The sequence below is a fragment of the Octodon degus genome, unplaced genomic scaffold (genome assembly GCF_000260255.1).
Source record: "Octodon degus isolate 3935 unplaced genomic scaffold, OctDeg1.0 scaffold00107, whole genome shotgun sequence".
Classification (NCBI taxonomy): Eukaryota; Metazoa; Chordata; class Mammalia; order Rodentia; family Octodontidae; genus Octodon; species Octodon degus.
In genome coordinates, this window is record NW_004524683.1 from 1,063,253 (window position 1) to 1,077,305 (window position 14,053).

Genomic DNA, 14,053 nt, shown 5'->3' on the forward strand with positions numbered 1-14,053 from the left:
TGGCATGTGGTGCTGGAGGATCGAACCGCGGTCCCTGTGCTTTGCCAAGCTTGTTCCAAGTAGGTGCTTTAGACCACTGAGCCATCTCTCCAGCCCCCCCTTAAATTATATTTAATAAAATTGAAAATCATGAATCCCAGCTTCTTTGGAGGCTCAGGCAGGAAGATTACAAGTTTGAAGCCCATCTGGACAATTTAGCAAGACCCTATCTCAAAATAAAAAGGGCTTGTGGTATAGCTCACTGGTAGAGCATCCCTAGGTTCAACTGCCAGTACTGAGCAGGGGGAAAAAAGAGAAAAAAGGAAAAAGGAGGAAACTCATTCTACAAGACCAGCATTAAACTGATATCAAAACCAGACAAAAACACAACCAAAAGAAAAGTATAGACCACTACCTCATCTCAAAAGATTTTTAAAAAGGGTGGGAAAGTAGCTCAGTGGAAAGCCACCATGGATTTAATCCCTAGTACTATACAAAAAAGCAAAAAACAGAATTAGCATATAGAGACTGGGCATGGTAGTGCACACCTGTAATCCCAGCAGTTGGGAGGCTGAAAACAGGAGAATCACTATGAGTCCGATCTACGTAGTGAGACCCTATAGACCCTGGACTAAATTTAAAAAATAAAATAAAAAAAAAGAATTAGTATACTAAATGCAGTAGAATATTAGATTTTTTAAATTTAATTTTATTTTTTTTCCTGGCTCGGGCTACCTTAAGGGCGGGTCTGGTAAGGCAGGTGCAGGTGGGGATCGAACCACAGTATCCTGCACCTGAATGCATTTGCATGAGCAGGCGCTTAAACAACTGAGCTAACCGGCAGGCCCCCAACAGCATATCAGAAAGATTATTCACCACGATCAAACTGGGGTTCATCCCATAAATGTGAGGATGGCTCAATGTAGGCAAACTGATCAACATAATGTAACACATCAACAGAATGAAAGACAAAATGATAGGATACAGAAAGGGCACCTGGTAAAATTCAACATTCCTTTAGATAAAAACTCTTAACTAGCTGGATATACTGGCACATGTCTATAATCCCAGCATTGAAGAATGTCCCAGGCAGGAGGATCAAACCCAGATCCAGGCCAGCCTAAGCAACATACTGAATTCAAGGTCAACCTGAACTACTTAGTGAGACCCTATCCCAAACAAACTAGACAAATTAAGCATAGAAGGAACATCTGAACATAATAAAGGCAATATTTAATAAGCCAACAGCTAACAACATTGACTAGGGAAAAGCTGAAGGCTTTTCCTCCAAGGTCTAGACTAAAAGTGTCTATTCTTATGTTAGAAGTCACAGCCAAAAGAACCAGGCAAGAGGGGCTGGGGAAATGGCTCAGTAGAATAAGCACTTGCCTGGCAAGTGAGTTCAATCCCCAGTTCTGGAAAAAAAAAAAAAAAAGAACCAGGCAAGAGAAGGAAATGAAAAGCACCTAAACTGTAAAAAGAGAAAGTCAAATTGTCACTGCAAGTGACATGACCTTACATACAGAAAATCCCAAAGACTGCCAAAATAAAATCACTAGAAATAAATTCATCAAACTTGCAAGATCTAAAAAAAAAAAAAAAACATTGCCAGCCAGCCCCGCCCCCTAGTGGGCTGAGCTGCCCCCCCCCAAATAAATAAATAAATGTAAAAAAAAAAAATCAGTATCTTAGGGGCCAGCCTGATAGCTCAGCGGACTAAAGCACCTGCTTAGGCAGAGCACAGTGACCAGGGTTCGATCTCCAGGGTGCTGTGCCAGCCCTGCCCACGGGGCACACTGAAACGGTAACTGAGACTGGGCATGGTGGTACCCGCCACTTGGGAGGCTGAAAACAGGAGAATCACTGAGTCCGATGTATGTAGTGAGACCCTGTAGACCTTGTCCTAAATACAGAAAAAAAAAATCAGTATCTTTTTATACATTGTGAATTATCTAAACTAGAAATCAAGAAAGAAATTTCATTTACAACAGATATTAATACAAAACCTATGAACAAATTTAAGCAAAGAGGTAATGTAAACTATAAAATACTAATGAAAGAAATGAAGCAGAAGCAATTCCATCCTCCCAGAGACACACACCATGTTCATGGACTGGACTGGAAGAAATCAATGCTGTTAAAAGTTCCATATGACCCAAAGTGATATACAGTTGCAATACAAACACTATCAAAATAATGACATCTTTCATAGATCTTTAAAAAAAAAAAAAAGGTAGGAGGGGCATAGGTGTGCAGCTCCTGCTGGCCTGGAAAATGGCTGATCCCTTTCTGAAGGGGCTTTAGTGGACCACACTGCCTGGCTGGGAAGGACCTTTCCTGACTGTAGCCTTAGTTGGGCTTAGCAGGATCAGTGTCAGAGTTTGCTGTAAACAATAAAGGAAATTGATGATGTCTATGGAAAATATAAGAAAGATGATTTAAACTAGAAAAAAAGCCTATAGCAGCATCTCCAGAGAGCACTGATAAACAGCCAAGAACTGGGAGATGAAAAAATTCAGATTGTCACACAAATGCTCGAATTGGTAGATAATCGAGCAAAACAAACAGAGTTGCATTCAGTGTCCCCAAGATCCTGCTGAAAGTAAGCGAACATCAGACAAGGCAAAAATGGATTCTACCCAAACAAAGACCTTCAAGACCCTACCAACAGAGAACTAGTGAAAGCACTGATTTATGTCACATGACAAACGGGATTGAAAACTGCGATGATCAGCTACAAATCTAAGTCAGCCAAGAAAAAGAACCCCTCTAAGGCCAAGCAAGAGAAGCTTCACCTGTTGTTTACAATAGATCCCAATGAACCTACGTACAGTTTATGTCACCAAGTGTCTTACGGGGGAAATGACAGGATATGACAATCAACAGTGTACAATGGAATGCTTTTATTTTTCATGTGTGTCACTTACATAAAAACCAAAGGGGAAAAGGTACTGCCCAAAGTGCAGGGGATAATGAGAAAACAATGGACAAAAGTACTAAAAAGACAAAGCGAGACTGAGGTAGTAAAAGCCATCCATATTTTAAGGGTTGTCTTTTACATAATTCTTTTACTTTCAGAAAATATTTTATAGGCCAGGGAGATGGCTCAGAGGAATAAGCACTTCCCTGACAAACTCAAGGGCCTGAGTTCAATCCCCAATTCCGCCACAAAAAAAAAAGAAGAAAAAGAAAATGTTTTATGATAAATGTGTAACACTATGCAATAATTTCTAATCATTACTATTAATGGTGTATTTGAAGTTGTTCTTTGTCAAGAGCTTGGGATACAGCTCAACAGCATAAGCACCTGCCTAGAAAGTGCAAGGTCCTAAATTCAATCCCAGGTGTTGCAAAAATAAATAAAATAAAATAAAATAAAATAAAAGTTGATCTTTGTCAAAAAAAATATTCAGGGGCTGGGGAGATGGTTCAGTGGAATAAGCACTTGCCTGGCAAGCTCAAGGGCCTGAGTTCAATCCCCAGTTCCACGAGAAAAAAAAAAAAAAATCAAACTCACATAGACTCATTCAAAAATCAAAAAACAGGGCCGGGGAGATGGCTCAGTGGAATAAGCACTTCCCTCGCAAGTGCAAGGGCCTGAGTTCAATCCCCAGTTCCGCCAAAAAATAAAATAAAATAAAAAAAGCTCATTAGCCAAAATCATTTTGAGCAAAAACAACAAAGCATGAGTCATAACAGTACTACAAAGCTGTAGTGATCAAAACAGTATTGTCTTCTGACTAATCTGGGGACCTGAGGTAAAAGGATAGCCAGTTGGAAGCCAGCTTCCAGCCTGAGTTAGTCAATTCAAGGCTGGCTTGGATTACACAATGAAATCCTATATCAAAACAAATAGGGGCCGGAGAGATTGTTCAGTGGAATAAGCACTTCACTGGCAAGCGCAAGGGTCTGAGTTCAATCCCCGGTTCCGCGAAAAAATAAATAAATAAATAACCCCTCCGGCCCAAAAAACAACAGTGGAATTAAATAAATCTTTCCAATAAGATGGTAAAATACTGACAGGAAAATTGGAGATCTACATGCAGAATGAAACTAGCCCCCCTGCCACCAGTTCTCATCTGTTACAAAATCAATTCAAAATGGAGAGTTGACTACAAAACTACTAGAAGTGTTAACAGAATTCAAAAGAGGCAGAGAGACCACAGGATCAGTTTGGTGTTTTTTTTTAGTAGAACCGGGGTTTTGAACTCAGGTCCTTGTGCTTGCCAGGCAAGCGCTTATTCTACCGAGCCATTTCCCTGGCCCCTGGATCAGTTTTTTGAGATGTACACTTCGCTCAGTGGATTTCTGTCCAACACAGCTGAGCACTGAACAAAGGAGAAGCTCCTATTTTCATTCACTTGCTAAGAAGGCTGGTCTTTCGCAGGGTGTTGGGGACAAACTGGAATTTGTGGACAGGCAAGGAGAACAAAGGCAGTTTGTCAAGATGTGACAGTTTTGTATCTTGTTGGCCCTGCTCAAACATTAACAACAAACAAGATGCTATGGGAAAAAGAGGTTGTAAAACTACTTACAGTGACAGAAGTTACTGTTTTTATTTGTTTTAGAACAAAGATGTAGGGAGGGGGAAATTGGGAAACTCAACTTTTTAAGTCCTGCTTCAGAACAACAGAGTGGAAATGCTTGAATGAGCAAGCATTTTTTAGAAAAGATTCCAAAAATACAGGAAACAGTAAAAATAGGTGAATTGGGGCCGGGGAGATGGCTCAGTGGAATAAGTGCTTCCCTGGCAAGTGCAAGGGCCTGAGTTCAATCGCCGGTTCTGCCAAAAAACAAAACAAAACAAAACAAAACAAAACAAAAAAAAAAGGTGAATGGAGTTACAGCAAATGAAAAAAATAAAAAAACTGCTCAACAAAATAAACTGAGGCTGGGCATAATGACACAAAGCACTCAAAAGGCTGAGGAAGGAGGATCACTGACTCATGAATGCCAGGCCAACCTGGACTACACAGTGAATTCAAGGACCAGAACTACATAGCAGAGACCCTGTCTCAAAAAACAAAGAAGCAACAGAATAAAAAGACAATCTTAGGGCTGGGGAGATAGATCAGTAGATTAAGTGCTTGCCTGGTAAGCGCAAGGGCCTGATTTCAATCCCCAGGTCTGAAAAAAAAAGTAAAAAAAAAAAAAAAAAAAAAAAAAGACAATCTGGGGACCAGGAATAGAGCTCTGCAGCACCAGTGCCTGCCTGGCAAGTGTAAGGCCCTGCATTCAATTTCCTGAACAAACAAACAAAAAAAAAAAGACAATCTATAGAAGGGAGAAAATAAGCCAGGCATGGTGGCACACAGCTATAATCCCAGCATTCTGGGACAGTGAGACAAAAAGATTACAAATTCAAGTCCAACCTGAGTAATTTAGCAAGATCTTATCTCAACGTAAGAAATAAAGAGGCTGATGATGAAGCTCTGTGCAAAGTCCCTGGATTTGACACCCACAAACAAAAACAAACAAAAAAATTAAAAGCAGAACAATCGTTATATGAGTAGACCACTGAGTAGCCTTATTACCTTGCCAACTCAGCATCTCAAGGAACTGGTCAGCGACTTCTTGTGGGAAAGTCCAATGTTCTGGAAGGCACAGGGTTCCATCAGGTCTCTCAGGACACAACTTCTCAAGATTAGCAATCAGGACATTCAGGCAAGAACTGACCAAAGCATACGGTGAGGCCTCTTCCTAAAAAACAAACCTCAAACTTCATTGGACTAAACATAAAAGAGGTCAGGCCATACATGGATCTTCCTATTCTAATAATGACTTACGTATAATGAATCCACCTTATCCCAACCATTAACTAAAGGAACACTTTATCAGTTTTACCTTGGAAAAAAATTTTCCATCCTTTACTTACCATCTAGTCTGTGCCAACCACCAACCATTGAGGAATGGGTGAAACAGAACTCTCTCCCTTGTAGAGCTAACAGCTCAGTGGAAGATCAAACCAATAAATCTCACAATTTCAACCCATTTGGGACATCTTAAACAGAGGTCACATGGGCATTCACTGAAGATATATCTATTCAGCTACTATTCTGTTGCAGGGGGTAAGAAGGAAATACACTCAAGGGTGCTCTAGAAGAGTAACAGGGAGGAGAAACAAAGACATGTGCCTCCTTTCTCATGTAAGACAGAGCAGCACTCACTCACTCACTCACCAGGCACAGCACTGTCCTGGGGAAGAGGGAATGAGACACCATCAGTCTGCCTCCTTTCTCAGAGGGTTCCACACCAAACACATCACTGACTTTGGAACTCATTAAATTCCCTCCAAAGGGAGGGAATAAAGCAGAGTGAGAAGAGCACTTGCCTGGCATGCACAAGGCCCTTCATTCCATCCCAAGTACCACAAAAAAATCTTTTTAATCCTGATCTGCAGCACTGCTGCAGCTCAGCTAGTATCAATCCTGTTATCAATGAAGGAAAAAAAAAATAGGCAGCAGATGTGGGTCACTGGAGTGCTACCCTACCATTCTTGATGCCCTGGTGTCAAATCCCAGAGCTGCAAAACATAACCCAACCAAACCAAAGAAATTCTAACTCTCTCTCTCTCAGTTCCCATGACCCCTTCAATTATTCCTTTTCATACCCAAACTTCTCCAACAAATTTTTTTTTTGGGGGGCGGGGGAGAACCGGGGATTGAACTCAGGTCCTCGTGCTTGCCAGAGAAGCGCTTATTCCACTGAGCCATCTCCCTGGCTCCTCTCCAACAAATTTATTCTGCATGTTGTAATCATTTTCCTTTTTGCTGTGATTTGAGGAAGTCCCTCAAAGCTGATGTATTGCAAACTTTAATCTCCAATGCTGTGACAGAGGTCTTTAAGAGCTATTTAGAGGGCTCAAGGGCTCTGGTCTTGGGAATGGATTAATAACATTTTGAAAGTTTGTTACTATGAAAGGGTAAGAGTTCTGCTTCTACTCTTTTGGTGCATTCTGAAACAGGCTTCACTACATAATCCAGACTGGCCTCAAAATCAGTGTCTGCCTGCCTCAGCCTCCCAAATCCTGGGATTAGAGATGTGTGCCATCACACCCTACCTGAGTTCAGTTCTCCAGCATACAGACAACACAGGATGATTCTGCCACAAAGCCCTGGACAAACCCAGGCCTCTTGGAAGTTGGCCTTCCTAGCTTTCAGTTCTATCAGGCATGGATCATTCTTTTCAGGCTACACTCCAAGCACTTATCCCAAGTTGTTTTTTTTATTTTTTATTTTATTTATTTATTTATTTATGTGGGGGGGGAGCTCAGCCCACCAGGGGGCGGGGCTGGCATGTGGTGCTGGGGGATGGAACCGCAGTCCCTGTGCTTTGCTTAGCTTGTTCTAAGTGGGTGCTTTAGACCACTGAGCCATCTCACCAGCCCCTATTATCCCAAGTTTGAGGCAAGCCTGAACTACATAGGGAGAACCTGCCTGAATTATCTAATTAACACCTCAGATAGTATTATGGCAGTATCATACATGGATTCTTTTTTTTTTTTTTTTTTTTTTGCGGAACTGGGGATTGAACTCAGATCCTTGCGTTTGCCGGTCAAGCGCTTATCCTACTGAGCCATCTCCCCGGCCCCAATACATGGATTCAGATACATGTTTTGTTTGTTTTAGGTGCTAGAGATTGAAGCCAAAACTTCCTGTGCTCTCTCAAGAAGCTATACACTAGTATCTTACTCCTTTTGTTTGAATTAAGGCAAAATTTATAAGCCTTCTAAAATAGTGTTTTATAATGCAGCTTTTTTCACCTCTCTTTTGGTAGTACTGAGAATTAAACCCCAGTCTTTACAATGACCTATATCTTCACTCCTTTTTATTTTGAAACAAGATCTCACCTAGTTGGCCAGGCTGGGCTCCATCTTGCAATCCTCCTGCCTCAGCCTAAGTCCCTCAGATTGTAAATTCAAACCCAGTCTGGATAATTAGGAGACTTAGCAAGACCTTATCTCAAAATTAAAAATTAAAGGGGTTGGAGATGTACCTCAGTGGTAGAGCTACCCTAGGTTCAAACTCTATTACTACAAAAACAAAATACCGCTGATTTATCAGTAGCACATGGCTAGAATCTCTGCATTTGATAGGTTGAGACAGAAGTATCTTGAAAAAAATCCTGAATTCAAGGCCAGCTTAGTCTACATAGCAAGATCTTGTCTAAAACACCTAAATAAATAATAGGCTGAATAATCTCAGCTAGTCAGGAGGATGAGGCAGTTGCATACACTTGTAATCCCAGTGCTAGGGAGGCTGAGACAGGATTACTAATAGTCCAAGCTGCACAGCAAGACCCTGTACCAAATAAATAAAAAGATTTAAAAATAAATAATAAATTTAAAATATTTTTTCTGAATTTTGGTGCCCAAAATTTTTTGATCAATTTTATATGACCCGGGGGCCGGGGAGATGGCTCAGTACAATAAGCACATACCTGGCAAGTACAAGGGCCTGAGTTCAATCCCTGGTTCCGCAAAAAAAAAAAAAATTATGTGACCCATCATTCTTAACTGCCAGCCATTTTGTGGCCACCCATCTCCTCAATCTGCATTAAACTACTGATTCAATAGAAACTTTGGGAAGCCCAGCCTGCACTCGATTGTGGCTTCTGTGAAGAACTCATGGTCTCAAATCACTGACAATACAATGTACTAGGAGCTACATGGACAAGTACTCACTTAAGGAGCACTCTGTTGCTAGATACAAGATTAGGACCACTGTTTGTTGTTTTTTTTTTTTTTTTTTGGTTTTTGTGGTAGTATCGCCATGCAGCTCAAGACTTACAGTGATGCTCCTGTCTCAGCCTTCTCAGTGCTGGGATTACAGGTATGCATGGCCACCATGCCTGGGGTTCTGGGGCAGCACGGCATGTGGTACTGGCAATAGAACCCAGGTCCTTTGCACTTGCCAAGCAGGCACTTAAGATCACTAAGCTGTCACCCCAGCCCCTAGGTTCTGCAGGAAATGGAGTCATATGAAATTCAGGTTTTAGCCTCAGTATCATAGAAAGGGAAAAGAGAAGAGAACCATTGGGCAAAAATAAGTATATAAAGAATACACTTCTCAATAAGCCATGCATGGGTTAAGACTGCAAGATGGGAGGGCTGGTGAGTAACTCAATAGACTAAGCACCTGCTTTGGCAAGCACAGGGACTGGAGTTTGACCCCTGGTACCACATGCCGTGCCGGCTCCACCACCGGATGCACTGAGTCAGCCACCAAGTATGGCCGTGGTGGGGCACACCTGTAATCCCAGTACTGGGGAGGCTGAAAACAGGAGTATCACTACAAGTCTGAGCTGCATAGTGAAACCCCATACCAAATACATTAAAAAAAAAAAAAAAAAAAAAAAAAGATTGCAGATGTGTGGTTCAGTAGTACAGCACTTGTCTGCCTAACCCAAGAAGAAAATATTTTGAACATATCACTGTTACAGAAAATGCACAATGCAAATGTTTATCTTATAAAATAGAAAGGTATAAAAATTATCCTTAAAGTGATAAAAACAAATACCAAATATATAGGTGATTATAAAGACATGAACAGGGGGCCGGGGAGATGGCTCATTGAAATAAGTGCTTCCCTGGCAAGCACAAGGGCTTGAGTTCAATCCCTGGTTCTGCCAAGATAAAAAAAAGACATGAACAGAAACCATGCACAACATTTATGATGAAAAATGTCCTTTCTTTGAAAGATGTAACTTAGCCAGGCATCAAGGTACCCAACTGTAATCCAAGAATTCTGGGAAGCTCAATCAGGGGGATCTCAAGTCAGAGCCCAGCCTAGGTAACTTAGCAAGACTCTCAAAACAAAAATGGACTGGGAATGTAACGTAGTGGGAAAAGTGCTTTGGCTTCAATCCTCAGTAAGGAAAAAAATCAATTTTATTTTGTTGGGTTTTTTGTTTGTTTTTGCGGAACCTGGGATTGAACTCAGACCATTGCACTTGCCAGGGAAGTGCTTATTCCACTGAGCCATCTCCCTGGCCCTTAAAAAATCAATTTTAATGCTATTATCATAGCAATGCAAGGACAAGTAAGATGATCAAGAGAGAGGGAGGAGAAAAACACAAAATTACTAATATTGGAAACAAATGAAGAACAGCATTACAGAATGATGCACCACGGGGCTGGGAGATGACTCAGTAGAATAAGCACCTGCCTGGCAAGAGCAAGGGCCTGAGTTCAATCCCCAGTTCCGCCAAAAAAAAAAAAAAAGACTTAAAACGTAAACCAGAATCATCTCTATACAACTTCATGATGGGCTATTTTATCATTGGTACTGCCTAAGGGAATATATGCCCTCTTTTTAAAACAAGCCAGTCCCAAATTCCTGATTATGCTTTTCTAGTTTGTTTGTTTAGGGTTTTTTTGCAGAACCGGATATTGAACTCAGGCCCTAGTGCTTGCCAGGGAAGTGCTTATTCCACTGAGCTATCTCCCTGGCCCGCTTTTCTAGTTTTGCAGTCCCAAGAGCATGTGTTGATAGATGAGCTTGTTTTTTGCATGAGCTTGCTTTTTACTCTATAGAATTCATCAAGTTCCACCTTTGTGACTGACCAGGGATAGGATGTATCTTTTTTTTTTTTTTTTTTTTGCAGAACCGGCGATTGAACTCAGTCCCTTGTGCTTGTCAGGGAAGCACTTATTCTACTGAGCCATCTCACCAGCCCCAGGGATAGGATGTATCTTACAGGCAGCCTGAATCAGCGCTCAAATTTTGGAACAGGTGGCTTTTGCTGCCTTTCCAGACACAAGACTGTTAAACCAATTACTATTTTATCCTTGTGCCTCAGCCTCTTGTGTACTGGATTACAGCATGAGCTACCACACCTGGTTGAAAATAATTTTTTTCAAGCAGTTAGTGTAATATGCTTAAACGGTATCTATTTGACTGTACAATTGATAAAGTCTGTCACTCTGCAGAAAAAGAAATATAGACAACTATCATAGCCACCAGTGGTCTCAACAGAAACAAGTTCTCCAGGTAAAAAGATCAAGATGTGACATGTACATTCCGCACAACCAATGTATTTATCATATATTGAAAATGTAAACTAATAAAAAAAGAAAGGGGCTGGTGAGATGGCTCAGTGGACTAAAGCACCTACTTAGAACAAGCTTAGCAAAGCACAGGGACCGCAGTTCAATCCCCCAGCACCACATGCCAGCCAGCCCCACCCCCTGGTGGGCTGAGCTGGCCACACACACACACACACACACACACATAAATAAATAAATAAATTAATTTTTTTTAAAAAAGAAAAACATGAGGGCCAGGGATATAGCTCATTGGCACAAGCACCTGTCTGGCAAGCCGAAGATTCTGAGTTCAATTTCTGATACCAAAAGAAAAAAAAAATTTCTTTTTTAAAAAGTATTTAGGACACAGTCTACAGGATCTCACTACGAGATTAGACTCATAGTCATTCTCCTGTTTTAGCCTCCCAAGCTCTGAGATTATAGGTGTGCACCACTGTGTCCAGTCTCAATCACTACCTCAGTAGCAGGGTGGGTGCGGCACATCGGGGATGGAACCCCAGCCCCTGTGTTCTGTCTAAGCAGGCACTTTAGTCCAATGAAAAAAAATTTTAAACGAAAAGCATTTATGAACATTTTTTTTTAAATTGCTTCTCTTGGACCAGTGAGATAGCTCAGCAGACTAAGGCACCTGCTTAGGCAAGCTTGGACAAAATCATGGAATGTGGTTAGTCATTGCGCCAGATTCACCCCCAAGGCGGGCTGAGCCACCACACACACAAAAAAAGTACCAAAGTAAATAAGCAGGTGTGCCCACCAATGTTCTCCCTTTAAAAATGTGATTCGTATAGTAGGTAACCCTGAATGTACCTATATCCAAGGAAGCAATGGCACTTTGGTCCTGTGTCCTAGGAAGCTTTCTACAGTTAACATTAATTCTAGGAAAAAACTACATATTATTTTTAGAAGTAAACATCAAAATCCTCCAGTTTGGATAAAGGATAACATTGAAAACTTCAATAAAATTTATAAACAAAACTCAATGAAGGGTGGAGGGGTGCACGCCAGCACTCTGCTGAGGCAGAAGGATCAGTTCAAAACCAGCCTGTGCTACAAAGTGAGTTCAAGGACAGCCTGAACTGCATAGCAAAACCCTGTCTCAAGAAAAAAAAAAAAAAAAAGAAAAAGAAAGAAAGAAAAAGGAAAGCAAAGGAAAAGAAAGTAAAGGAGTTGCAGACCAACTTAAAAATAAAAAATTTCTAAGTATGGTGCATGCCTATAATCCTCTTCGCTGAAGGCTGAAATGAGACAATGACAAGGCCCTGTCTCAAAAACAAAAATAAAGACAAAAAAAAAAAAAAAAAACTGCTGGAGATGTAGCCCAGTGGTACATTACTAGATTCAATCATCAATGCCACAGCCACAAAAAAGAAAAAGACAATTAGTAAACAGAATCCTGTGCTATACAACAATACATGACATATGACGGCAAAATGGGGTCTATTCCTGGAATATAAAATTAAATTCACAATTAATGTAATTCAAAATCAAAGTATCATCTTTATTATTCTTTATTATAAATAATTGCCAGGGAGATGGCTCAGTAGAATAAGCGCTTCCCTGGCAGGCGAAAGTGCCCGAGTTCAATCCCCTGTTCCGCACCCCCCCAAAAAAAAAAAAGAAAAAAGAGCATTTGAAAACATTTAATAATGTCTGTTCATGATTTTGAACTCTTAGCAAACCAGGAGTAGAATAAAACTTCCTGGGGCCAGGGAGATGGCTCAGTAGAATAAGCACTTGCCTGGTAAGTGCAAGGGCCTGAGCTCAATTCCCAGTTCCACCAAAAAAAAAAAAAGTAAATTTTAATAAGTACACAAGTACAGACTGGAGCCTAGCATGGTGGCAGCTGCCTGTATTCCCAAGTAGCCCGAGGCAGGAGCTGGGGCTGAGGCAGGAGGATTGCTGCTAGTTCAAGGCCAGCCTAAACTGCACAGTGGAACTCTATCTCAAAAAGACAAAAGGTTAAAAAGAACTGCTTTACTTGCAGATGACATGACTATAGAAAACTGAACACTGACAAAAAGTAGAGAAAATAAGAAAACTTTAGCAAGCCTGGTGGATATAAAGTCAAAACACAAAAGTCAATTTTATGTATTTCTACTTAAAACAGCAGTTTGTTTTAACCTTAAAACATATTTCCAGACTGAGAGTGGAGTGAAGGGGTAGCTGAGTTCAGAATACTCTCTTCCCTCTCTATTAATTTTGGATCAATCTAAACTCGACTTTTTTCTTTTTTTTCGGAACCAGAGATTGAACTCAGGCCCTTCCGCAAGCACTTATTCTACTGAGCCATCTTCCCAGCCCCTCGATTTTTTTTTTTTTTCCAGAACCGGGAATTGAACTCAGGCGTTTGCGTTTGCCAGGGAAGCGCTTATTCCACTGAGCCATCTCCCAGGCCCCTCGATTTTTTTTTTTTTTTTTTTTTTTTTTTTAAGACAGGGTTTCACTATGCAGTTCAGGCTGGCCCCGAACTCATATCCTCCAGCTTCATCCTCTCATGTGCTGGGATTACAGGCAGCGACACCACGCCCCCATCCAACACACACACACACACACACGGTATCGCGGAGAACACACTGGCCTTGTGCTCACTATGCAGGCCAGGCTGGCCTCGAACTCGCAGTGATCCTCCTGGCTCAGTCTCCCCCAGTGCTGGGGTTACAGACCTACGCCACTAAGCCGGATTTCTTAAATGGTTCCTGAGGACAGCTGACCAGAGTCCTGCCTCAGAACCTGGGGGGTCCAGATTCAATGAACTCATCTTCAAGGCTTCCATCTCCTGCGTCAGTAAGGCAAGCCGCGCAAGGCCGCAGAGGACCGGGGACACCGCCGCCCTGGAGACGCGCAGCGCGCATCCCGCGGGCGCCCAGCCTCCGCGCTCCGCAGCCGCGCCCGGGGAGAGGAGGGACCTGCGTGGAGCGGCGCCTCCGCGGCCCGCACCCGGGCCCGCAAGCCACACGGAGGGTTCCAACCGCGGCAATTCGGCACCGCCAGGTTAGCCGGCCGGAGGGAGAGCCCGCGGCGCCCAGC

The 14,053-nt window shown here is 41.9% G+C and overlaps 1 protein-coding gene and 1 pseudogene across 4 annotated transcripts in view; one reads left to right on the top strand and one right to left on the bottom strand.

Annotated features, from left to right (window-relative positions):
• The window catches only part of Zyg11a (zyg-11 family member A, cell cycle regulator), a 58,843-nt gene that overhangs the window by 44,482 nt on the left and 308 nt on the right, over positions 1-14,053 (bottom strand). For 3 of the 4 annotated variants that reach the window (XM_023724166.1, XM_023724165.1, XM_004639108.2), the window contains exon 2: positions 5,514-5,679. The exons of the other annotated variant lie outside the window; for it this stretch is intronic. In XM_023724166.1, coding sequence (XP_023579934.1) covers positions 5,514-5,679 — 166 coding nt within the window. The remainder of the gene's footprint in view (positions 1-5,513; positions 5,680-14,053) is intronic. 4 annotated transcript variants of the gene reach the window in all.
• LOC105743211 lies at positions 2,373-2,998 on the top strand (annotated as a pseudogene).